The sequence below is a fragment of the Macrotis lagotis genome, chromosome 2 (assembly GCF_037893015.1).
Source record: "Macrotis lagotis isolate mMagLag1 chromosome 2, bilby.v1.9.chrom.fasta, whole genome shotgun sequence".
Taxonomy (NCBI): Eukaryota; Metazoa; Chordata; class Mammalia; order Peramelemorphia; family Peramelidae; genus Macrotis; species Macrotis lagotis.
The window spans coordinates 190,825,423-190,851,605 of record NC_133659.1 but is presented as its reverse complement, the minus strand read 5'-3'; the positions used below and the strand labels follow the sequence as shown (position 1 = coordinate 190,851,605).

General features: G+C 44.7%; 1 protein-coding gene across 16 annotated transcripts in view; it reads right to left on the bottom strand.

The window, feature by feature from the left end:
• SRCIN1 (SRC kinase signaling inhibitor 1) overlaps positions 1–26,183 on the bottom strand; it is a 126,347-nt gene that overhangs the window by 30,869 nt on the left and 69,295 nt on the right. For 8 of the 16 annotated variants that reach the window (XR_012475898.1, XM_074224103.1, XM_074224100.1 and 5 more), the window contains 9 exons: positions 17,486–17,509; positions 12,607–12,802; positions 11,773–11,971; positions 10,613–10,706; positions 7,492–8,342; positions 6,722–6,814; positions 6,066–6,109; positions 4,625–4,812; positions 3,243–3,418 (listed from right to left, as the gene is read on the bottom strand). Coding sequence is in view for 15 of the 16 variants with exons in the window: in XM_074224103.1 (XP_074080204.1) it covers positions 3,243–3,418; positions 4,625–4,812; positions 6,066–6,109; positions 6,722–6,814; positions 7,492–8,342; positions 10,613–10,706; positions 11,773–11,971; positions 12,607–12,802; positions 17,486–17,509 (1,865 nt within the window). In the remaining variant the exon portion in view is untranslated. Of the gene's footprint in view, positions 1–3,242; positions 3,419–4,624; positions 4,813–6,065; positions 6,110–6,721; positions 6,815–7,491; positions 8,343–10,612; positions 10,707–11,772; positions 11,972–12,606; positions 12,803–17,023; positions 17,130–17,485; positions 17,510–25,931; positions 26,053–26,183 lie in introns of those variants that run through there. The other 8 variants (XM_074224101.1, XM_074224107.1, XM_074224102.1 and 5 more) reach the window with 6 other exon arrangements.

Genomic DNA, 26,183 nt, shown 5'->3' with positions numbered 1-26,183 from the left:
AAATGATAGCTGTAATAGATTAGGAAAGGAGAGACTCACTATCTTCTGAGTGACAATTGGCCTCTTCTAGTTAGCAAAGTCCCAAGATGAGTTTTGATTGGGCCCACCCTTTTCCCAGAGAATTGCTTAAAGGAGGAAATAGGGAGGGAAACCAGAGAAATACTCAAAGACTTAAAAAAAAGTGGGCTTCAGGGAAGGATTCTTATGAGAAAACCTTAGGGGAACCATCCTTTGTGAGCAAGGAAAGAAGGCACTTGAGGAATAGTCAGTGAGTCCAAATATTTCTCTGACACATAGAGACATTACATCATAAATGTTTGACAGCTTGCAATCTGCACCCACCCACATAATGTGATTTTGATCCTCCTAACTAATTTATGAGGGAGGAAAGTCAGGGGAAAATATCTGTACTTAACAGATTAGGAAACTAAGGTCCAGTCCTTTGAGAGAGTTTACAGAATAAAGAAGGAGGGGAATCTAGGAGCCTTTCTCACTGAAGGGGACAGAAACTAGGATAGTTCATGAAATAAAAGGGATAAAAAAGATATGTAGTGTAGTGGGGGGGTCATGAGAAAAAAGAGGATGATGTACTGTAGAAAAGGACATTCTATTGATAGCCCCCAAAACACCAGAGAACATTTTTATCCTCGGAGCCTTAAGAATGTCAGTTTTGTAATTCCCCAAGCTTGTTATTTTTACCCCTGCCTGTGTCCCAATGAGTGCTGGCAACAGAAACCTCAGGAAACTCCCAGAGGTCTGTGCTTCCTTTAGGGACAAGAAAGTTGAGGAGAGGCTGGGTGACTGCCAGGGAACAGGCCAGGGAAAAAGCAACCTTTGCTGGAAGGAATAAGAGGGCGGAGGCTAGGGAGCACAACTCTAGAGTCATCAAAAGAGTGTAAAGAGAAGCAAGGAAGCAGAACCTGCCTGAGAAAAGATTTCTTTTTAATATGGCATTGGGAGTCCAGGCAATTCAACACATGAGAAAACTGAGGCAAAGATGTTGTGACTCCATCACAGTCACAGTAAGAAGCAGAATGGAGATTTCAAGTAGAACTTCTTTTCCCTTCCTCCTAGGAAGGATTGGGGATCAAGGTATGTTGATTCCAGTGGAAGGTGATGGTTAATTTTCACCTTCCTTAGAAATCTGCAAATACTACAAATCAACACTTGATTTATAATTTTGTTGATTGTATAGGCTTAAGAAAGTGATGGGGAAAATGTTGATTTTGCAAATTAAACTGAAAAATGTACTATGCATTTTCAGAGAGTAGATTATTAAGTATTCACCAGCACCTACAAGGTTGGGGAGAAATGTACAGGGGAATAGGATGGTGATACATAGCAAATGATTAATAAATGTTTATTATTTGTTAAGTCAGACTAATAAGTGACTGATTTTTTTTCATTAGATTTAGATAAAAAAATGCATCAATTTCTATACTCTTATAAGGTTTCCAGGCTCTTCCCCTCTCTCCTCCAATATAAACATACTTTGTTCCCTAGTTTTAAAAAAAAACCCTTCTGAAAACCTCATTCCAGCTTAGCAAGATGAAAAAGACAGTTTTCCACATTTGGAAAAAGAGAGAGCAAAGAATCACTCTGCCCCTAGTGTCCATGACTGACATGGCAGGAGCAGCTGCCCAAGGTACTGGCTCAAATCTTGGGAGCATCCTCTCAGCTCAGGGAAAGAGGGAATCAACTAGCTGCAACAAACCAGAGTATCTTTGGTCCCAATACCCTTTACACTGGTCACTGGCCAGAAGAGAAACCAGGCTGTGGGCCAAACGAAGAGCTGAGATGAGGCATCCACGCACTGTAGGCAAGTTAGGAAGAATGCAGCCCCTGCATTTCTACAGTCTACTAGAGGCCTTAAAGCCTTCTTCCTAATACATGTGACTTGACCGATGACAAAAGAGAAGCTTGAATTCTCTGGGGCATGAAATTATATTAAAAATGAGCTGCTGAGTGGCAATATGAAAAGGGCATTGGATTTGCCATCAGCAACTCTGAGGTTTACTCCATCTCTCAACTCTATGCCTTTGTCCAGACTGTCCCCTCTGCCTGGTTCACCTTCCCTGGCTTCCTTCAACTCAAATTCCACCTTCATAAGGAGTCTTTCCCTCCCCTCCTCCCCAATTTGCCTCTAAATTTACTTTCCATTTTCACTGGCTAGATTTTGAATGCACAGTTATTTGCATAGATCCCCACCATCCCCACCCCCATTGAAATGTATACTTCTTGAGGGCAAAGATCTCATTTTTGCTTTTTTTTCAACATCCCCGGCACTATTTGAAATACAGTAAATACTTAATGCTAGTTGAGTGGATTGACCATACTACTATTTATTAGCTGTGTGCTTTGAGATCTCTGAGCCTCAGATTTTCTTGTCTATCAAATGGGAATGATGATATACTCCCTACCTTGAAGGTCTGCTATGAACAATGTGATTTACAAACCTTCAAGCAATGTAGAAGCACAAATTACTCTAGTCATTTGGAAAAATGAATCTTCAGAAGTATTTCTCATCCTTCATGGGCTTATAGGTCTAGAGCCTGAAGGAGGCTTGGAGGCCAATGCTCTCATTTTATAATTGAAGGAACAAAGGTGAAGGGAGGTTAAAGGACTTGACCAAGATCACAAAGGTAAGTGACATCAGAAACAAGATTTGAACCTGGTCCTCTGTCTCCACACCTTTTTCACCAGTACCAGATACCATTTCATATGCTTTAACCTAGAGATTTCAATGATCATCAGACACCCCAAAGAGGTTAAAAACAGACAGAAAGATTCCCAATAACCCAGCATACTTAGAGACTTTCTCCTTTCTCCTTTGGGCTGTGTTAAAATAATAATGATGACGATGATAGCTAGCATTTATATCATGCCTACTAATGTCAGACACTGTACTATAAACATTTTTATCTCATTTGATTCTCACAGCAAGCCTGGGAGTTTGTTGCTATTATTAACCCAATTCTAGAGTTGAGTAGATTCAAATAAATGAAGGTGAAGTGATTTGCTCATGGTTATTCAGTTATTCTGGCCTGAGGCCAGATTTGAACTCAGGTTTCCTTGACTCCAGCCGCAGTGCTCTAACCACTGAGTCTAGCTGTTTTAGTCATCTGTCTCCTGTGCCTTCACCACCTCTGACTGGTCAGAAGGAAGCAAGTGTCCTAGGCCAGGAAGGCTGTGAACCAAAGTCAGCTTGCCTCCTATACCCCCTCCAAAGGAAAGCCCCTCACTTGAGCTGCTGAGTGACCAACTCCTCTTCACTCAGATAACGAAGCCTCTCCTCCTCCACCAGCGTACGCTGCCGCTGCAGAGGGTCTTCCTGCTTCCGGACCGCTTCAGACACCCGAAGACTCAACTCAGCCTCTGTGCGCTTAAGCAACGTTCGAACAGACTCTTGATTTTGCATCTGCAGGAAGATAGGAAGGACATGAAGGGGGCTAGAATGGGGAAAGGAAGCTAAGCAGGAGCATGCTGAAGGTATAAACCAGATGGCCACTTAGAGGCAAGAACAAAGGAGAAACTCTAGATTGGAGATGTAGGGGTGGGGGACGCTAAGTCAGAGATGTGGGGATCAGGGACTGTGAGTCAGACATATGGAAGTGGGGAACTCTGGGTCAGAGATGTGGGACTGGGAAGCTCTAGGTGAGAGATGTGGGATGGAAGGCTCTGGGTCTGGGATAGTGGATGAAGCCTCCTAGGAACAGAGGAGAAAGGGCTCATGTCTTGGTGGAAAGCCCCATCCCCACATCTCTGACCCGCAGTCCCCACTCCCATCATCTTGATGAAAGATCTGAAAGGATATTATAAACTATGGATATAGAGAGGTGAAGGTTCTGGGTCAGGTATTTAGAGACAGGTGACTGGTCCAGCAAAATGGGGAAAGGAAGCTTGGGGTCAGGGACATAAGGAGGGATTATATGGAAGGGAAGCTTTGATTAGGGATAGAAGGAACTCAGGGACAAGATTATGGGTTGTGGAAAGAGAGGACTGAGAAATCAGGGATTTCTGGAAGGAGAGGGGAGGTTAGTGGGGTAATATTAGACACTGAAGGATCAAAATCAGGAATGTAGAGGGTGAAAGAGGTAAAGACATCAGAGTGTGAGTTGAGAGTAGGGCTAAATGTCTCCAGGTAGACACAGAACCAGAATCTGAGGGATAAATGATCTAGGTAGAAAACCACAGTTCAGTCATAGTTAAAGTCTCTAGGCCCTGATCCCTGCCTTCCTTTAGGCAGGAGGCTCTCTTATCCTATGGCCCAGATGGCAGTTTCTCCCTCCTCCTCCTGGCCTGTCTCTATGCATTATCTTCACCTGAAAGGCAGTGGTTTCCTCACCAGGAACTACACACAGCAGTGCCCAGCTCCTGCCAGGCAGAACCATCTGCCAAGAGCAGTAGGCCAGAGATAGAACCAGGAAGCTTGCCCTAGCTCTGGGTTGACAGAAACTAATGGAAAGGAAGGGAGATTTATTGCTTAATCAGGAAGGAAGGACATGGATGATCAGAGATAGTAAAATATGTTGAATCTAGTCATGTGGGCTCAGAAACCCAAAGTTCTCTATGAGTTAGAGTTCTGGGGATTATGATAAGTTCTTAGGCTGGAGTCAAGTCCTACCTGCATTTTGCGTAATTGCTGAAGTTGGTTGCGGAGGTCACTGGCATTGTGCTGTAGGTCATGGAGGTGCAGCTGCATGTGCAGACGGGTGACGGCCGTTGGGGGCCCAGCCGGGGTGCTGCTGGCTGAAGGGGGTGGAGGCGCTGGAACTGGAGGGGCCGAAGTGTTCCGCCCACCCAGCCCGCAAGCTGCAGGATGGCAGGTTGGCACAAGAGAGAATCCAGGGAAAACACTCAAAGTGGGTCATCTCCCCCTCCTCCTGTACTTGGGCTTAATCACCTTCACCCAGACTTACACTTATACAGGTCATACCTCCCCCCAGATGGTAAGTTTACTGGGACATGTGTCATCTTTTTGTGCCTTCTAAACCAAGGATAGTATTCTGCACGTAGGAGGGTCTTATTATTTTATTGATTAATAATAAATATTGGTTATTCCTTAAAATGAACTGGACAAGGAAATGGCAAACCACTCCAGTATCCCTACCAAGAAAACCCCAAATGGGGTCACAAAGGATCAGAAATAACTGAACAACAGAAACAACTGAACAACAGCAACAACAAAATTAAAAATGGACTGACAACAAAAAGGAATTCAGAATAAAGAAGCTTTAGAAAAATTAGAACTAGAAGAAACTCTCAAGATCATGGAAGATGACCCTCTCTTTTTACAGAGAAAGAAATTGAGGCCTAGAAAGGTGAAAATGCCTAAAGTCACATATTTAGTCACTACAACCACTCTCCTGACTTCACCCCCCCCATGCCCTTTCTACTACCTCTCCCCATCCTGTGGTTCTTAATATTCTGTGCAAATATATCACCCTTTTTACTGTTCATAATTTAGAATGTAATTTTGTTCAGAGTGATTTCCTAAGTCTGCTTACCTTTGTTCAGATTTTAAAATGTATAATAAAAATACTTTGAAGAACTACCCTGAAATGATAATGGAGCTGGTATCATTACTTCTATGAACTCTAAAACAGGGACACTGAAAGGTTTTTTTTTTGATGCCATAAAACCCTTAGTTGGACTGAGGAAGTTTATTAGCCTCTTTTCAGAATCATATTTTTTAAAGACATTAAATAAAAAAAAACCCAGAGGAATCAAATTCTAAGGAAATAAAGATGTTCTTAAGGTTCCCTGAAATTGAGTCACTGACCCTTGGGGGTGGGCTCCATGGACCCCAAGATAGTAACTCCTGTCCTAAAAATCTCTTATAGATGCTTAATTCTGTAATTCTGCAGCTACCCTCCACCTATACTGTCAGTCTAGGGAGCTGGACCAAGTGGAGGAAACAGTCTGAAAACCCTCTACAGATCAGGGACCCCAGGAGAACAGGTTTCCGCAGATCTGGGCATTTGATAAGGTTACATGCCCAGCATGAGGAATTTCTCCCAGACAGGGATGCCAACTGTTGGCCAGAGGGACAGGGGCACACTCACGTGCTGAGGGTGTGGCTGCCCCATTAGAACCTTCAATCTTCTCACTGTGAAAGAGAAGAGGAGCAGGTCAGCCCTAACTAGGGATATCCCACTCACATTACCTAAGAATATCAGAGCCAGGAGGGATTGTCTGATGCAAGACTACCTCCCCCCACCCCACCCACCCCACCCCCACTGCTATCTTTTTTTTAACAGAAGAGGAAACTGAGGAAAAATGACATTCCCTATCATTTGTTTAAATATCTTTTGTTTTGGACTAAGATGTCCTCTGGGCAATTAGCAAAAAGCTCATTACTGGGGGAAGAGGATGGGAGAGGGGATATTAAGTTATGGTATTGAATGTCAGCTGACAAACACAGTGCATCTGGAACCTAAGGCAACTGTGGCGGGGGGAGTCTCAGAGGGGTCCTGATCACCTAGGTAATAATTTCTCCCTCCTCACATGATCACATATATACTTATCTGTTTTCCTGCTGCATCCCCCTAATAGAATGTGAACTCCTTGAGGACAGGGGCTGTTTATCATTGAGGTTCTCTGTGTTTAGGTTCTTTAGTCCAGATTTCTACTGGACTTGCAAGCTGAGGGTAGGGTTTAGAGTGGTGGTTGACAGAAGGACTCTACATATTCTGCACTGGGGTAAGGGTGGGCATCTCACCTGGGGGTCTCAGCCTCTGAACCTCGGAGAAGGGCACTCTGTACCAGACCTGTCAGACTGGCAATCTGCTTCTCCATGGCTTCCATTCTCTCCCTTGAGTATAGAAAGGAGGGGCTCAGTGAAAAGCCAGCCCCAGCCAGGTTCTAGAGACTGAAGTTCCACCCCCCCTCCATGCAAAAACAAAGCTCAGATGCCCTTTTTCTCCCTACCACTGGGTGGGGCTCTGAATCAAGCCTCTATTCAAGAGCCTGAATAATTTTTTTAAATGACAAGCTAAAAACCATTCATTTTTGACCAGCTGGTTTTTCCCTTTCATCAAATCCCATGCCCAGGCCCACAATGGGGTGGGAAGGGGGAGATGGTATAAAGAAAGGGAAGGGAAGATCTGGGCCTATAGCTGTCCCCTTGTCTCTGCTGCTGAGGCCTCCTCTGGAGAAAGGCTAATCAAGGATGGAGGAGACAAAAGTATAGATCACATGGGACCCTTCTTCCTCATTTCTTTTTGTCTGTTCTTTCAGACTGCACCCCTGCAACCCTCAAGAATTCTCTAAGGGCCTTCTGTGCCCCTTCCCAAAGGATCCTCAGGGGCCTGCTCTATATGGGAGTACACCTGACTTTCCTCCCTCCCTTGCACACACTCATACGCTCAGACTTACATGTGTTACATACTAACATACACATACACACAAATGCACAACCCCCCAAAAATACCCATTCAGCCCAGGGGAGGATCTGGCCAGTAACCAAGGCCCACCCCAGGTCCCCCTTACCTGGTCTCTGTATCCTTGGCTGGCACCGGAGGCCCAAAGCCTGCCAGTGGGCGCTCCCCAGGCCCTGGGAAAAGCTCTGATGGGGGCACCCCAGAAGATGAAGGGCCCCCCCCACCCCTTGGCTTGCCCCCTGGACTTTCAGCAAAAACAGAGGATGAAGAGCCAGAATCCTTGCGGAAGGACTGCCTGACAGGAGAGGAACGGCTAGGAGGCCCAGAATAAGGGCTATGGGGAGGTGGAGGGCCACCCTGGGCTGTAGCCACATCCACCAGTTTCTGGGGAGAAGCAGGGGGCAGACGGAAGCCAAAACCATCCCCATAGAGCGGTCCACCGCTGCCGGTGGCTGCTTTGTACAGTGAATCCTCCAGGTCAGACTGCAGGGCAGTAGCAGAATATGTGCTGAGGGATCGGACTGAGCCCCGTTTATAGAGGCCCCCACCAGGATAAGCAAAGGGGTCTCCACCAGTTGAGGCAAGACTAAGTCGCCCCTCATGGAGCAGCCCATAGGGGTCTGCATAGAGGCCCTCCCCTTTCACTAGCATCATCCCTCCTCCCTTGCCCGCCAGGTCTTCATCGGGTTTCACATCCCTCCTCTCCAAGATGGCACTGGGGCTGGGGGAAACTCCTGGTGCAGGGGGCACCCCCCCTAGCCTTTCAGAGTGGTGGACAGGGCTTCCAGCATAGGATGGGGGACGGCCCCCACTTCCCCCTGCATAGGAGAGCCTGGACCGGGAAGGTGAGGCAGAGGGCAGGCCTGGAGGTGGGGAACCCGAGGACAGGTGGGGGGCTGGAGAGAGGTTGTTCAAGCGTCGGGTAGGAGATGACTCCCGGGAGGCATAGACCATCTCTCTCTGTGGGAGAAAGAACATCCAACTCCATATTCCACATTATGCTTCATAGCCAAGCCAACCCCCACCTCAGACTCATGATTACTGAGCCCATTCCTTAAAATACAATTTTAAATTCAACATCTCTCATTTGTCTGTTCTATGAAGTCCAATGGTGAAATGGCTAAAGCACTGATCAAGAAAACCTGAATTCAAATATGACCTTAGACATTAACTGTGTGACTTTGGAGAAGTCATTTAACTTCTGTTTGCCTTGGTTTCTTCATCTATAAAATGGAAACTATTAATAGCACCTACCTCTCCCAGGGATATTGTGAGGATTCAATGAGATATTATTTGTAAAGTGTTAAGCACATAGTAGACACCTATATAAATGCTAATTGTCATTATTATTATTATTATTATTATTATTATTATTATTAGCAAAGCATTGAGTCAAACTCTGGGAATAGGAAATTAGAACTGAAACAGCCTCAAGAAGCTTACATTCTAATGGAAGGACTAGCATGGACAAAAAAAAAGAAATACAAAGCAGTCTATGGAGAGAGAGGGTACCCAGGAGCATCAGGAAAGAAGGTGATAGTTGAACTAAGTCTTAAAGAAAACTATCTACAGATTCTTAGAGATAGGAGTGCATAAACAGGGGGACATAAGGCAAAGAGGTGGAAAATAGAATTTCGTTTCGGGGAGAGTAAGCAGGCACTAGGACTAGAATGTAGAATAGAAAGCAAGGCAGGACAGGGAGTCAGATAATGGCAGGCTGAGGAATTTGCATGTCATCCCAGCAGCACTAGGGAGCCCCTGAAACTTTTTGAGCAGGGAAGTAACATATTCTTTAGGTATCTTTCTTTAGGAATATTATTTTGATGGTTATGTGGAAGATGGGGAGAGGGAAGGAAGGGAGGGGAAGGTTAGAAGCAGCAACACCAATCAGGAGAACATTGCAGTAGTTTAGGTAAGAGGTGATAAGGACCTGAAGGAGGGTGACAGTCATGTGAGTGAAGATATGGGAATAAATGTGAGAGATATAATCAAGGCAACTGATTGCCGGAGGTAAAAGAAGAAGAAAGAGTTGAGGATAGCTCTGAGGTTGCAATACTGAATGACTAAAAGAATTGTGGTAGAAATTGAGAATTCTCGAGTGGCAGGTGGCAGTGGGAAGCTGGACAGGAGGGGAGAAAAATGAGTTTAGTTCCAAGGTCAGACATCCTGAGTGTGAGATGCCAACAGGACGTCCAGGTGGAGCTGTCCAACAGACATCTGGGACTGGAGGTTAGCAGAGATACTGGGTCTAGATAAATAGATTTGGGGATTCATCTTTGTAGAGATAATAATTAGACCCATGGGACCCAAGAGAGGGTTTAGAGAAAAAAGAGAGAAGGATTCAAATGGAGCCTTGAGATATACCCAGTTTGTGGGCAGAAGGATGGATTAAGATATAGCAAAGAGAACTAAGAAACAGCAGTTGGAGACAACTTGGAGAGAACAAAGTCAAAGAAACTAGAGAGAGGATACTCAGGAGAAAGCAGTCAATAGTGTTGAAAGCTTACTGCTATTTCAAAGAGGAAGCCTGAGAAAATACCATCAGATTTAGAATGATTTTCTCTGTCTTTGGAGAGATCCTTCCTGCTCTCTGCCCTCAATCTCTCCTACTGCAATTCTGGCTTATTTCCTCGGACCCATTCTCATAAGGGATTCTTCTGCTCAGTACTGGTAGAAAGGAAGATGGAAAAACAAAGAGATAATGGGGTATCCTCAGAAAAGAACTCAGAAGGTTCAGGAAGGGTAGATGCACAGGGCTGAGAGTCAGTATGATAGTAACAGATGTTGAGTACCCTTTCTCCCATAGCTCCATGAAAAACAGCTCTCTTTTCCAGCCTCTAAGACTTATTGCTGCCCTCACCCCTCCCCCAGGTTTCTGCCATATAATTTTTCCTAAACTAGATCTCAGAAGCAATTAAGTGATGCAATGGATTGGGCCTGGTGTCAGGAAGATCCAAGATCAAATCCTGCATCAGAAACCTACTAGCTGTGTAATCCTAGGAAAGTCTCTTAACTTTTGACTAAAGCTTCCTCAACTGCAAAAGGGGGACACATCTCAGGGTTACCATGAAGATAATATTTGTAAAAGTGCTTAGCCCAGAGTCTGGCTCAAAACAGGCCTTTCATAAAAGCATGTTTTCTTCCAATGGCCTGCCACCCAAGTGCTCTGTGAGCTACTCTAAATGTCTCTTCATTATCCTCCCTCCAGGTTCAGGGCCCTAGATCCTTACCCGAAGATCCCCATTAGTGAGGTGGGAGCCAGGAAAGGCAGAATAGAGTGGTTCCTTTCTGTAAATCTTGATAATACTTCGGTCTTGGATGTCCCTGGGGAGAGATGGAGGCATCACTCACCCCCATATCCAAACATAGACATAGACTAAAAGCCCCTCGCTGAATCTTGAGAGAAATGATTGTTTCTCTCTTATATTAATAACCAGTTATTTAATTAGGACTAAAGTTTTCCCTCTTTTCTACTTAATCATTCAGAAATTATTCCCTGTAGGTTATTCAGGGAGCCTAAAAGTGAAGGGTTGATGATGAAAGGGAAAACTCAGATCTGTTTAAAAGGTAATGAAATTTTAGTTTAGGTAAATTGATGAATTCCAGCCCATTATATTTTACTCAGACAGGTCTGGGGAAATATGGATTCTCCCTTTTGTCTAGATTTTTCCTAGACTGGTAGTATGCTTTTGACCAAAACTGAGTGATCAGAGTCACATCCCTTAGTACCTCATTAGAATAAGTCTTCCTTGCATTATAATGTACATTCTCTCATCACTTATTAACCAATCAAAGTTGATTTCCACCTTCAGGTACATCTCTTTTCCACAGGCTTTATAAATACTGAAGGTTACACAGGTTAGACCTTTTTGGTGTTAAGAAAACAAATGAGCCCTTTTTGTTAATCCAATTGCTAGTTATGGCTGATAACATTGATTATAATTTACCCAGAAACTCATCTGTCAAAAAATTTTAATAACACAGAATTTGTGAGTATCAAATTATATAATATATGAAAGCATTATATAAAATGTGAATTGTTACCATCATTACCATCTGATTCCAGGGATTGGTAGTGTATGGGATTGGGGGGGGCTGGACAAGGACTCAGGAGTTTGGACACCCTGACCCAAAAGTCAGAAGAGGATCTGTGTTAGGAAGATATCTAAATATCAATGAATCTACAGGTTGATGTGTCAGACACTAAAAATACAAGTGAAATAATCCCCACCAACAAAACCCTTACATCCTAGAGGGAAACTTGCTTTTACATTATTTCCCTTTCCTTCAGAGGGTGGAGAGATTCTTTGCACCTTCTGCCTTCAAGTAAAAGAGGGAAGAAAATCAGTCCCCAGAGCTTGAATGTTGCCCCCAAACCCTGCCTCCTTACCGGACATCCTCAAGCTCATAGAAGATGTTTCGAGCCTCATCCTTGATGAGGATGGCTGTATTGGGTGACTTGAGCATGCCCATGGTGAGCTTCTGTGGGAACATGTGAGCAATGAGTGCATGAAGTGTGTCCAGGCTGCTGACCTCATGGGTGATGTGCACCCGACGAGTCTCCTCCCCGAACTGCAGGAATAGCACCCCTTGGAAGGGCAGGAGAGTGGGAGTCAGTTACTGGGTCCCTGGCCCTGACCCCCTCCCAGTCCAGTCTATTGTGAAAAGAGCTGGGGGACTCGTTAAATGAAAACATTTCTAAGAAGCAAAGGGGAAGGGTGTATACACTGTATGGAGTGGTGTGCTCTTTGAAGGCATTTCAACACTACCTTCTGGGGTGTAGTTGTGAGAGAATCCTGAGACATCTGAAACCTGAATGGGCAATGTGGATTTCATATATAACCACTGCTCTAATACAACTGGTGACCTTGTGCTCTCACTCTATACATCTTTCTGACTGGGTACCAAGAGGCTAGGGGAAGACTACAGCAGAGAGAAAAGGGATGGAAAGAAAAAAGCTTGAGGAATTAGAGAAAGAAGGAACTTGGATAGGGAGAAGAAAATAAAGGAGGGAGGGAGAAAGAAGGGCTGAGGGCAAGGACAGAGGAGCTATTTTCAGAGAAAATAATGAGTGTTAAAAAAATACTGAATTTTGAAAATAACTTGCTATGTGACTTTGGACAAGTCATTTCTCCTCTCACACTGTCTGGATAAAGGTTGGGGTAGGGATGAGCAAAGACATTATGGAAGAGAGGCCAGGAGAGGAAAGAACTGAGAAAAGTACCTGGGGAACGGAGTTTTGTCTGGCTAGTAGATCGAGAGAGGGGCAGGCTCTGGCGGAATCGATTCATCCTGCTGAAGCCGAGGGGGAGCTCAGCCTCCGACATGGTCTCCAGTGACTCAGCAGAGGCAAAAGACAACTTAGCTGCCTGGTCTGCCAGCCCTGGCTGGGCACCCTGTGAGTGTCGGGAGCTTCGAGTCTAGGGCATGGAAAGGAGAGAATGGAGCACAAAATAATCATCTTGGTCATCCCCCCACTCCAACTCATTCTGTTCTTCCTCCCAGATTTCAAATGCAGAAGGCTCACAGATCTAGAACCAGAAGTGACCTCAGAGGTCATCTGATCCAAACCCTTGATTTTGCAGATGAGGTAATTAAGGCCCAGAGAAGTTAAGCAATTTGCTCAAAATGACCAGCAAGTATCAAAGGTGGAACTTGAACCCAGGTCTTCTGACTCTAGGTCTAGCTTTCTTTCTACTGCAGTTTTTCATTTCTACCTCTCAAAAATGCCCCATTCCATTTATACTCAGTTTGCTATCCACCTGCCTGAAATATATAAAAGATGGCCTCTTGAATCAGAACTCAAAACCCCTAAACCAGCTCTATCCCTGATATGCTCTATGATCTTGAGAAAATGACTTAAGCTCTCTGAGTCATATTTGATTTGAGGGTGGAAAGCATGGACCTTGGGATGAGGGAAATAACCTTGGAGACCCTTTGAGACAGGAGAGAAATCACTGAAACCTGAACAAGTGCCCACCCTGCTATTTTTAAACTGAAAACAAACACTGACAATGGATCTATTAGGAGGGGAAATGAACCATCCTATAAATTGGAGCATTAGCTCCAGACATTAATTAAGCCACCATAAGATCATTTCTCCTAGTTATAACTGGGAGAAGATTTGGGTTTGGGGTGCATTTTGCATTTATGATGTTACTGAACTAAAATGAAGGGGAAGCAGGTTAGCTACTGTCTCAAACTTCCATCCATACCCTACTCCCTCTTCTTCCTCTTTTCTTCCTTCTCCCCTACTTTCCATCCACCAGAATAAGAGCCAGTCAATCCCCAATTTAAGAACTCATTTAAAGAGGAGTCCATGGAAGGAATCTTCCTACCCCATGCATACTCATGTCCTTGTGCTGCATAAGTTGGCCCTCTACCCACCTCCTACTTGCCACCATATGCCAAATACATGCCTGGTGAATGTTGGGAGGGGAGTCCTCTGGCTGCCAGTAGAACCACCTCCCTTTCTCTCCCTCCATGGCTTAGAACCAGCTGGGTTACAATGAGGACTGAGTCTTATATTAAAAAAAAAACTGGCTTGGAAACCTTGCTCAGATCCTTTACTACTTCTCTTAAAACCTTGGGCAAGTAACTCTCTTTTCTTTGAGCCTTAGTCTCTTCATAAAATGTGGGGATTGGACTGTTATTGTTGTACAGACATTCAGTCATGTCTGACTTTGTTTTCTTGACAAAGATACTGGAATGGTTTGCCATTTCCTTCTCCAGTGGATTAAGGCAAACAGGTTAAATGACTTGCCAAAATTGATATAGCCAGTAAGTGTATGAGGCTGGATTTGAATTTAGGTCTTCCCGATTCCAGACCCAGTGCTCTAACCACTGTGCAATCTGGGATTGAACTACATCATCTCTAAATCCTTCCAGCTCTAGTTGTTTTGAGCTAGATAATGATTTGGTCTCCCAAAGTCAATAGATCTGAGTGAGGGCAGGGATCTAAGGTTAAACACATAGAGATCTTCCTACTGAGTAGTGATAAGGGTGGGGCATTCTGACACCCAAGGTCAAGGTTTCATCTTTGTGCCACCTCACTCGATTCCCAAATGTTGAATTAAAAAACAATAGCAATGACAGTATTTAGCTGGGTCTTTTCTTCCTAGGACTCCTCCCCTACCACCCACTCTTGATTAACCCCAAATTAATTTCCCTCTTCACATTAATGAGATTAATGTCCAATCCTTTTAGCACTGATTGTGTGTGTGTCTGTGTGTGTGTGTGTGTGTGTGTGTGTGTGTGTGTGTGTGTGTGTGTGTGTGTTGGGGGGGTGGTTCTCTACCAGATGGGCTGCCTTCTCAGATGTGCATAGCTCTAGAATACCCTAGGGGGGGGATGAGGGAAAGGCAAGTCAATTCTAGTATCTTAAAATGTTTCCATCTAGGAGTCAACCAGATCTTAGTTTAAGACTCCTGGTAGGTGGGCATAAATTGAGAAGCTGGGGGGAAGGTGGCACTGAGCAGCAAAGCCAGACCTATTAGAGTCAGCATAGGAAGGAACCCAAGAGTATCAACTCCCACTCCCAAGAAAGGATGAATCTGGAAGTCTATACCCCCATGAGACACAGGTACCATGCTGAGATCAGACTTTGGCAATCCTGAAGCTGAGTGCCAGTATGACAGGTAGGGAGCCCCAGTTCTAGTCTTTGCCCAGTGTTCCTCATCTCTTTAGACCCAGTCTCCAGGGCCAATAGGGTTGGGAATCCCCAAAGGCAGCAAGAGAGCTAGACCTGACCTAGCCAGCATGGTGCCTGTGCTTGGGTTGCCAGGCAACTGAAAAGGTCAGTAGTTGCTGGGCAAGAGAGGACAAAGGCTGTGGAATTCAAGGCAGATGGAGAAAGCTTGCAAACATGAAAAGTCTGGCATAGCTTCCAGCTGCAGCAGTCTCCCATACCTTGCAGGCAAGCATTTTGGTCAGCTGGAGGCATCTGGAGACAAGCAAGGGAACATAGAGAGGGGCACAGAGCAGAGTAAGGAGCCAGCTGAGCAGGGATGGCCCTGCTAAGCATCTTTGGCAGGTTTATGATCATACGGGAAGAAATGTCCTCTTTAATCTCTTCCTTATCTCATTGCCTCCTCTGAACTGGTAGGTACCCCAAGGGCACTTCTTTTCACCCTCTTGCCATTTCTTGGGTGAGAAGGAAGTGGGCTGTCAGAAGGGACTTCCCAGCTGGAGTGAGAGGGAAAAGGGAAATCCTGGTTTTGAGGATAAAACCTAAAACTCAGAGGCCTGGGGTTAGAGTTAAGGGGACACTGGACAGCAATGCCTCTAAGTTTTATGATGTTCTCAACTTCTAAATACTAGGAGAGATAGAGAAGAAAAGTAGACATGAACCCCATCAAAGCAAGTGATCTATAACAGAGGATTTTGCTGTCATTCGATCATTTCAGTCACATTTGGCTCTTCATGACCACGTTTGAGGTTTTGGGGTTGTTTTTTTTTTTGGCAAACATACTGGAGTGGTTTACCATTTCCTTTTCTAGTTCATATTTACAGATGAGGAAACTGAGGCAAACATGGTGAAGTGACTTGTCCAGGGCCCCACAGTTAGTAAGTATCTGAGGCTGCATTTGAACTCAAGAAGTCTTCCTGACTCCAATTTCCATACTCTATTCACTGCTCCCACCTAGTTGCCCATAAAGCAAATACCTAAGCTCCTGCCACCCACTCTAAAGCTGGAAAGAACTCCAACCATGGCATCCTAATCCTTGCCAAACACCTCAGATCAGGCAAGATGATCCTGAAGTCTAGAGTCTTGTGATAGATAACAATGCCAACCAGGATGAGAATAGAAGAGGGGTAAAGATCTCTTGCCAAACTAGGAAGAGATAGGGAACCTCATCATAATTAATAGGGCCCAGACCTCTGCCTCCAAGTGGTCAAGAAGCAGCTTTTCTCCTTATGACTGCTTTTGCCTTCCTCCACCAGACAGACCTCTCGCCCCTTGCCTCAAATGTGTGTGCAGAACACCCGGATGCATGAATGATGCAGCCTTAGAAAGAGCTGTTATGTGGTTGAGGTTGCTGGTTGGTTTTCCTGAACTGCATTTCCCTCTCCTCTTTCAGCTTTATTTCTGTTACAAGGGATGGCTTGCCAAGTAGGGAAGGAGGCAGGGAAATAATTCAGAATGAAAGTGATATGTTAAAATAAAAACTAGCAGTACACAATTTTTTAAAGAAATAAAAGAGGTGAAGGGGAGCCTTTCTGGCCTCAACAATTTAAGTGCAGTTTGTCCAACAGGTATGAACAGAAGTGACCCATTCCAACCTTGCTTTCTCTTAGTTTATGAATGAAAAATTCTCTATTTTTGCTGATGTGATCATCTTATCTTTGCATCTAATTTTACCAGGTGTTACTTTCTCTTCTGAATATTCAACTAAGGCAATTCTCTATAAGCTTCAGGCAAGGGGCTAATTGGCATGGGTAGAAGAAATTTCTCACTGGAAGCTGGCTACACCAATGAAATCACAGATTCAATTCCTCCTTCCCTCCCTTCCACTCCCTACCCCTAACAAATTACCTAGTATAGTTTTTATTTTTAACCCAATAGCATCTCAGTGGGATTATAGAAAGAAGAGTACTTATGCTAGCCTAGTTAGTCCTGGAGACTAGGGAAATCTAGATACCCCAGAGGCTGGGCAGGGACTGGTGACTGCAAAGATGAGACTCTCTCTCTCATCTTCAGCAAATCTGGGCTCTTCTGAAAGATAAGGAAGAGAAGTCCAAGGTGAGTGCTATCTGTCCCCCCAGATGGATATTTCTTTAGACAAACCAGGAGGAGTTTTTTCAAAAAGTAGGACTGTATTCTAAAATACCCACTGGAAAGTGAGGAGGTATGGGTTCTGAATACTCCCTGTGCCATATACTCCTTTGCCCCATCTCCCACAAGTCTAACCGGGTACCCCCATTCTTCCCAGCAGCAAAAGCACCAGCAGAAGCAGCAGCCTCCCCATGGCCCACCACCCCCTGCCCTTGTAGGATGCCCGTGCAGACACACAGACACACCCAGAACATGTGTGTAATGGGAGAGAGGTGAGAGCTAAGCACATGCAATTATCACAGAAGTGGGAAATATCAGACACACTGACCTTAAAACTCCAGTAGTTGGGCTGCTGACAGAAATAAGAGAAAAGATGGTTATGTGGGAGCTATGATGGAGGATGAGAAGCCCTGGGGACCCCTGGGGGAGAGGGGGAGAGGCAAGCACACTGCTCATGGATCTTTGTACCTTGAGTTGGGTGTTTGCTATTTTGCCATGAGACCTGGAAAGTTGACCCCCCCGGGCAGAGAGGAAGGGAAGCCAGTGATGCTCCAAGGACCTAGCAGCCCAGGGCTGCCAGTACTGTGATGCTCCAAGCCCCCAAGATTCATTCATTTACTCAGCTGCAAAATCTGCTGGGTACTCACTCAATACAAGGCCATATGCTAGGCCCTCAATGGAAAGCAGAGATATAGGGGCCAGTCCCTGAACAACAGGCACTTACAATAAAATAACAACTAATATTTCATGTTTATAGAGCTTACTAGGTGCCAGTTTTAAAACTAAGCACTTTACAATTATTATATCATTGGAGCCTCACAAGAACCCTGGGATATCGGTGTTATCATTATTTGCATTTTACAGATGAGGAAACTGAGACAGAGATTAAGTGACTTGCCCAAGGTCACACAGCTAGTAAATGTCTCAGATTGGATTTGAACTCAGATCTTCCTTACTCTAGGCCCAGGATTCTATCTACTTCACCTATTAACTATAGTACAAAGCAGAATGTGCAGAAATAAGTTAACAATATTTATATAGCACTTCAATATTTACAAAGCCCTTTACATTTATGCATTATCTGACTTAATAAATACACAACTTGGTGAGGTAGATGTTATCAATACTCCTATTTTGCAGATAAGGAAGTTGAGGTCAGCTAAGTGACTTGTCCAGGGTCACATAGCCAGCACAATCCTATTGGAGTCCCAGTTAACAACTGAGGTCTTCCTTACTCTGGGTCCAGTCACCTAGCTGCCTAATAGGTTTTGTGAGTGGTATAAATTAACCAACATGGAGAGAGAGAGCACTTCTAACCCATGGGGATGATCAGGGAAGGTTTCATGGAAGAGACCCTTGATCTTGAAAGACACGGAGACTCTCATTGGATGGAGCAGAGGAGAGAGAATGAAGGATGAACAACAACAATCCGCAAATGAGTATGACATGGACAGGCCTGCTCATGAGGAAAATTGATCTGGCTGGTTGAAGGGGAAGAATCTAGAGACAGGGAGATTAGCTAGATTATAAAAGTCCAGTAAAAAGATAATGGGGGCCTGAACTAACTCAGGAGTAGCTAATGAGTAGAAATGGTGAAAGTAGATCTCAACTTCTGGGGATCCAGTGGGTGAAGAGAGCTGAGCAGGTGGTTACTTAACCTGTCCCCTGGCTCTACCCCTTCCTTCTCTAGTTCTCTAGGATTACTACAGGAACACAGAGAAAATCTTTCAGGAGAACAATTTCTGGCAAAGGGGCCTAGTAAGGATTCCATTTTACAAATAACTTTTTTTTAAGTCTAAATCTGTGATTTCACTGGGAAAAAGAAAGAACTTTCAATGAGGAAATCCTCTCTACCTATCATGAACCACAATGTGTCAGAGAGGTGATCAAACTCTAGTAGAACTGGAGGTCACTAAACCATGCATAAGAATCCTTTTGGGTCCTGTAATGACTTTGAAAACCACACAATAACATTATCTATTACCTATTTTAATTTATTTTGCTAAATATTTCCCAATTGCCTTTTTATTTCATTCTAATCATACTAGGGAGTATTGTGGGTCCTGTTTGACCTCTACCTCATACCACTACTTCTCCTGACAATGATACCTTAAAACCTATAACATCTTAAAATTTTTTGTTAAGTTTATTTTTTATACTGAACTTAACAAATGGTCCAAAAAAGTGAGAAGTTCCTATTAAAAAACAACATAAAAGGAGGATTGTGTTTGAGATAATGGGGGTCTGAATCTCCATTACATAAAATTTATTTTTTAAAAAAGGTATGTAATAAATCCAACATGTGACTCTTAAAGCTGCTCTGCTTGTACATTGCATACTCCAACTTAAAAAAAAAAACTACACACACACACACACACACACACACTAGCACACTCTGTTGGTATTTCTACCCTCACTTCATACATGAGACTAATTGACTAACTCAAGTTCATATTGCTAATAAGGAAAGGAACTAGTTCTCAAATCCAGGGCTTCTGAAGTCTCAACTATCAATGCACCCAGACCTTGGGATATAGAACTATCCAAACACTTGCATGTCTTATGTCTTGAGTAAAGCACTTCTCTTTCCTCCTAGGGAGAAATTGGAAACAGAGAGCAGTCCACAATTAGGAAGCAGTCCACAAAGAGATGAGGGTATCGACCAAGGAGGGAGAGGAGGGGTTGGCTCAAAGGGATGAGGCAGAAGTAGAACTAACAGGATTTGACAAGTGAACAGAAAATAGATGTGAAGGAGGGGGCATCAAAGATGCTTTGAGCTTGGTTCAATGAGAATGGCACTGTTATTTACTAATGGTTAGAGAGTAAGTTTCCCTTAAAATCTTGAGCTTAGCAGAGCAAGAAGTTTCTTGGAGGTTTGCAGAATCCTCTATGACAGGGGATTTGGCAACTGTATTTCATAATTGGTTTCTTTTGTAATCCTATGCATTTTATTTTATGCATTTAAAAACATTATTCTCAGAAGGGATTCATGGTAGAATCTAAAGAGTTCAAGGATCAAAAAAACCTTAAGAACCTCTGCTCTATGGAAAACAATCCCCACCCAAGAGTTAGGAACTCTACTCCAGATGAATGGTGCCCAGGAAGGGAAAGGGCTCTTGACAAGACAAAGGGCATTCTGTCAATCCACACCAGCCTCAACAAAATCTGCTCAGCAGGGGAAGGAAGGACTACAGATGGCAGAGGCATTGGGGAAGGGGATACTTGTCATGGCCAGAATGAAGACAGTGCCCACCGGGATTCTTTCACAAAGTGTAGGGGTAATGCTGGCAGAAAAAATAGGAGAAGGACATAGACAGACTATGATCCCAGGTCCTTGGCAGTATCAAGAGATGACATAATTTCTAAGATTTCCTGGACCACTGCAAAGGAAACAAAGGGAAAAGTATAGTGGAGCCAAGCAGGGATTAGGACAACATGCTACCTCCTTAAAAGCCTAGTAGGCACCATGAGGCACAGCCAAAACCCTGAGGCAAAGCAGACAGGGGTAGTCACATAACCTATAGGCATTATAGGGGTAAGCAGCTCTCTAGACAATCCCATAAGTCTATTTTGAGGGCTCTCCTTCCCCCATTTTAGCTATCAGCCTCTTTTTTTCTTTGCACTTTTCTTGCATGGCTCAAAAATCAGTAACTGAATGGAGCAAAAAAAAATGGAGTTATGATGTTTTGGGGGAGGTTGATGGGGAGGGCTCACAATAGCATCTGCTTTTCTTCCTGGGAAACCTGGTCAAAGCTGGGCAGGTATAAGCTTGTCCCCATGAATGTTGACTATTCCAAGGGAATCCATAAGGGAAAGCAATGGAAACAAGGCAAGTGAATGCAGCTCTGGTCTGTTGTGACACAGGAAGGGGGAGGAGCAACAAAGGGCACCAGGATGATGGCAATAGGAGCCATGTCCATGAAGTGAGTGATGATGGAAGGCTCTACATAGAAGGCTGAACTTCTCTCTCTTAACACTGAAGTCACAACTTCAGGCCCCCACCCTAGCACATCCACAACCTGGAATACACAAAGAGACTGGACACTGTCCCTAACCCCAGACCTGTACTGACATACAGATTTTGCTTCACCTTCCCTTGAATACACTTTTGTGTGCTCTCTTCCCCTTCCCTTCCCTCCCCTCCCCTCCTCTCCTCTCCTCTTCTCTGTATGTCTCTGTCTCTGTCTCTGTCTCTGTCTCTGTCACTCTTTCTGTCTTTCTTTGTCCCTCTCTGTTTCTCACCAGACAGCGGCACTGACATTCAAATGATTACACACAGATGCATTCTGAGACCTACAATCATTCCCACACAGACGCTCTTATCTATGCCCATATTCTGTCCCAGAAACACAAACAAGCCATGGACATACATGATCACACAGGGAAATGACTTTTTCATCAATTCCACTCAAGTCAAGATCCCTCTAAACTATTTCAGCCACAGTCCCATATTTATGATCTAACAGAAATAAGGTGGACAAGTAAAAAATCAGATAGTGAGGCATTGGTTGAGCCACTAAAGTCAGAGTATCCCAATATACCTTTTCCCTGACCACCCATGCCAAGAAGCAGGGGGCTTGAGCTATGATGGGGGGCAGAGCTAAAATTTGTTTGGGATTTCCTTCCATCTTGCATGCCACCCCATGGCTCCCCACCTGGAGTCATTATTCTTTCCCCTCTCACCAGGGGCCCCTCACATCTCCCCATTTCTGCCAACCATCCAGATAAACCCAGTCTTCCTTAATATCAAAGACAGAGGAACATTCATTCAGCAACTATTTGCTGAACACCAACTAAAAGGGAACACTGAGTGCCCCAATGCTCCCTCACCTTTGCAAAGTAAACTTTGACTGTGAAAATCCCTTCATGTTCATTATCTTACTTGATCCTAACAATCCATGTGGGTCAAGGAGGATCAGTCAGTCTTGTTCCTACTTTGGATAAATGAGGGTTGAATAATTTGGCCAAGGTCCCACAGTTAGTAAGAAATGAAGCTGAAATTTGAGCTCAAGTCTCCTGATGATCTTTCCATTGTCCCTTACTGCCATAATAATAACAACAGCAGACATCTCTATAGATTGGCAAAGTGTTTCACTTCTATTACCTCATTTGAATCCAAGGAAATAGGTTTTAATGATATTATTAGACCCATTTTATAGACAGGGAAACAGGCTCATCTGGTGTCAGAGATTCAAACCCAGATCTTCCTAACTCCCAAAGTTCAGCACTCTTTTCACTAAGCTGCCCTGCTTCTGAGCTATTAGTGGTTCCTTACTTTTTTAAACTAGTTTCTGACTACCTGTGATTATTTTCCCTCTTCTCCCCTATTTAAGGTTTAGATTAAAAGACAAAAGAAACTCTCTGTATCAAAACTGAGTGCTTGCCTCCCAACTATTCCATGTGGTCCCCAAGTAGAAACACTGTCATCTTACACAATGTGATCCTAGCATCCCTACCCAGTGCCTCTCCAGACCAAGGAAGAGCCTGGCATTCAGTGGGTGTCAGATTGGGATCTAGCCTGTTACAGAGAAGGTGGGATTTAGGGAGCTGAGAAAGCCTTCACCACCTGACTTTATCTCTTTACCGTAGAAATGGCCACTCAAGGGCTCCCTCCCCAATGGCCCAAGCCCTGGCAGCCTCCCCTCCTCAACCTAGCATCTGAGCTTTAGAAATCTGAGCCAACTTTCCAAAAAGCCTCTAAAGAAATTCTCACCCCCATTTGGAAAGCCACCAATAGTCAACTGCCTTGGTATTTCTCCAGGACTTAGCTTGAGATCTAGTCCAACTCATAAACGAGCAAGAATCGCCCCTTCGATATCCTCAATATGTGGCTAGCCTGTGATGAAGACTTCCAGGAATGGAGAATTCACCACCTTATTTTTTATGGGTTGTTATTGTTGTGTGTGTTGTGGGAGTTTTTTGAGATAATTTAGATTAAGTGACTTGTCCATCTAGGAACTCACTACCTTCTGAGGCAACCCACTCCACATTTGAAAAATTCTAATTGTTGGGAAGTTTGTCTTCATATCAACCTAAAATCTGTCTCCCTAAAATGTCCACCCACTGTTCTCCTCTTCAGAATAATAACACCCCCCCTCCAAAAGAAAGCCAACTAGGTGGCAAAGTGGATAATATTAAGACTTATCTTTCTGAGTTCAAATCTGGCCTCAGACATATTCTAGCTGTGTACTCTATTTGCCTCAGTTTTCATCTATCCAATAAGGTGGAGAAGGAAATGGCAAACAACTCCAGTCCCTCAACCCAAAAAATCCCAAATGGTTTAGTTTAGAGTCAGACACAACTGACACAACAAAACAACAAAATCCACACGATAACATTTCAAAATCATAGATAATGATCACTTCCTCTTTAGACCTCTTTTCAAGCTAAGCATCTTCAGTTCATTCATCTGGTTTTCCCCCAAAATTCCAAGTTCTCTCACTATCCAATCAATAACAGAGAAATAAAGGTTAACATCTAAAAGGCCCCTTTATAGGAAGCTAGGTGACACAGTGGAGAGCTTACCAGTCTTGGAGGCAAGAAGTCATAAGTTCAAATCTTAACACTTTGAAGTTGTGTGTACTTGAACAAATCGTGTCACCTGTCCTAGCCTCAGATCTGTAGAATGGGAATAATAATAGTCCCTGCCTCCTAGAGTTGCTATGGGGATCAAATGAGAGAATAAATGTAAAGACTATTTAAGTCTTAAAGAGTTAGCATTATTATTTGTGAATTCCTGTCTAGAACAGGGCAATCTGTGTCAAAGGTGAGGTTGTCAGTGACTGAACACTAGTTGAGGATGGAAGAAAAGCTGTGTCTAGACCTTGAAGACCAAGAGCTAAGTGGGAAGCTTGAGGGCATAAACTCCTTGGTCCTTTTCCTCCTCCTTCCTCAGCACTCTGATGGATCTATGTTCATCCATCTCTGTCTCCTCCCTTTTCTCTGTCTCTCTCTCTCTCTCTCTCTCTCTCTCTCTCTCTCTCTCTCTCTCTCTGTGTGTCTGTCTTTCTGTCTCTGTGATTCTCTCTCTCTGTCTCTATCTCTATCTCTCATTTCATAAGACATGGCACTCTTCCCATTCTGGGCCTCCATCCCTCATATAGGTATTAAGTATGAAATAAATTGTTGAGTAATTTAATCTGATTCAGTCTGATTATAGGTATTGGGGGAGTTGGAGAGAGGAAAGATTTAATTCATTCTTCAAGGACTGTTGGGGTGGGGGTGGGGATTCCCTGATCTCACCATCCAATATCTCTCAACACAACTGAAACTTCTTATTTTCTAGCCTGTTATTCCTACTTACATACTAAATGGACCAAAAGGAGCCAGGGTGTCAAAGGAGGCATAGACTGAGGAATCTTGTGTGTCCCTTTCACCAACACTTTCAGCAAAATTCAATTCTGAGGTTTCTTCCCTCAAAAATCTCAAAGTATTCAAGAAATCAACAGGAAACTGAATGACCATTGGGAAATCATCCCAAGAGACTTGACTTCCATTCCAAATTGATAATCAATACCAAAGGGCTTGCCTTCCTCTCTTACACTCAAAAAAGGTGTCAGAATCTACCATCCTCCCTTCAGTGGGGAAGGCTGGGAGAGTAAACATGGGGGGGGGGGGGATTTCGCCTGTCCAATGAAGCTACTCACAAGAACAGAGACCAAACTGGCAGTGTGCCCTGGAAGGACAAGATGGATGCCAAACCCGTGCCACAGTGACAGCTGCTTGTGGAGTGCCTGGGGTGCTAGAACAAGGGGCAGAATTGCCAGTCAGGGATGAAGACAATGTTTGACAGCTTCTCCCAGGAGCAAAACTTGGACAGGGAGTCATTCCTCAATCCTCAATCAATCTAGCTATGCCAAAAAACATCTCCCTCCCTTCCTCTGGGGACTAAGGAGTTAACCTCTCCTTTCCTTATTAGCTGAGGGTACCCCTCTTCAAATCTCTGCCTGAACTGGTGGCAATCAACAGTTAAGGACCTCACTGTTTCTCAGCCTTTCTAGTAGGCATGAGGGAAAGACCCTCACCTAGAGACTTCTCCAGAGGAAAGCCTAGAGATGAATGATGGATCAAATGTGTCAAAAGGGCTAGAGAAGGGTTGCCTGGTAGTCTGGAGAGTAATCAGGAGGGGAGCCCTGCTTAGAACCTCAGAGGGACTTTGGGTCCATGTGGAAGAGGGGGTGATTACACCCTCCTCACCTGATGACAAATAGATAGGGAAATCTCAGGGGAGGGGCGATGGATTGGCTGTCCTTCTAAATTAAACCTTCAATCCCTGCGGGAGGCTCACCCTTTCATTTTCACAAACACAAGGGCACACACCACTTGCATATAAACTCTAGCACTGATAAGTAAAAGGAGCCACATGCAAGCTATAACAGACAAGTGCATACAAACAGGAGTACATGCAAGATGAACATACATTCACATATACACAACATAAAAAGGCACATGCAAACTGCCTCCATCTCCACACACACACACACACACCCTCAGGTGTGCAAATCCACATGGGCTCCGTAAAAGGCCTCTCTCCCCAAGAGACCGCTCTAGGTACCCCACACGAGCCAGAGAAGGGGTGCTCGACCCAGCCTGGGGAAGGTCATGACTCCTTGACGTGGGGGGAGGGGCCGCCGCGCCCTCGGGAGCTGCATCCTAGGGGGAGGGGGTGGAAGGGGCGGGGATGCGGCCCCGCGGCAGACGCGCCAGCTCCCCCTCACTCCTCCCGGGGAGCCCCCTACCCTGCGTCCCGTGCCGCACCTCCCTCTCCCGCTTACCTGCGGCCACAGGTGTGTCCGCTCGGGCCCGGGCCTGGTCCCAGGGGGGCAATGGAGCGGGGCTAGGTGGGGGGGGTTGGCCCCCCCTGGCTCCGGGTTTCCCACCCGCCCGGGCTGTCCCCGCCCCCAGCCGCCTCCGCAGCCGCCGCTGCCCTTTGCTGCAATGCGAGATGAGCCGCTGCCGCCGAGCCGGCCCGGGCCCCGGTCGCCCCGGTAACCGCGACTCCACCTGGCTCGGTGCGGCGCGCCACC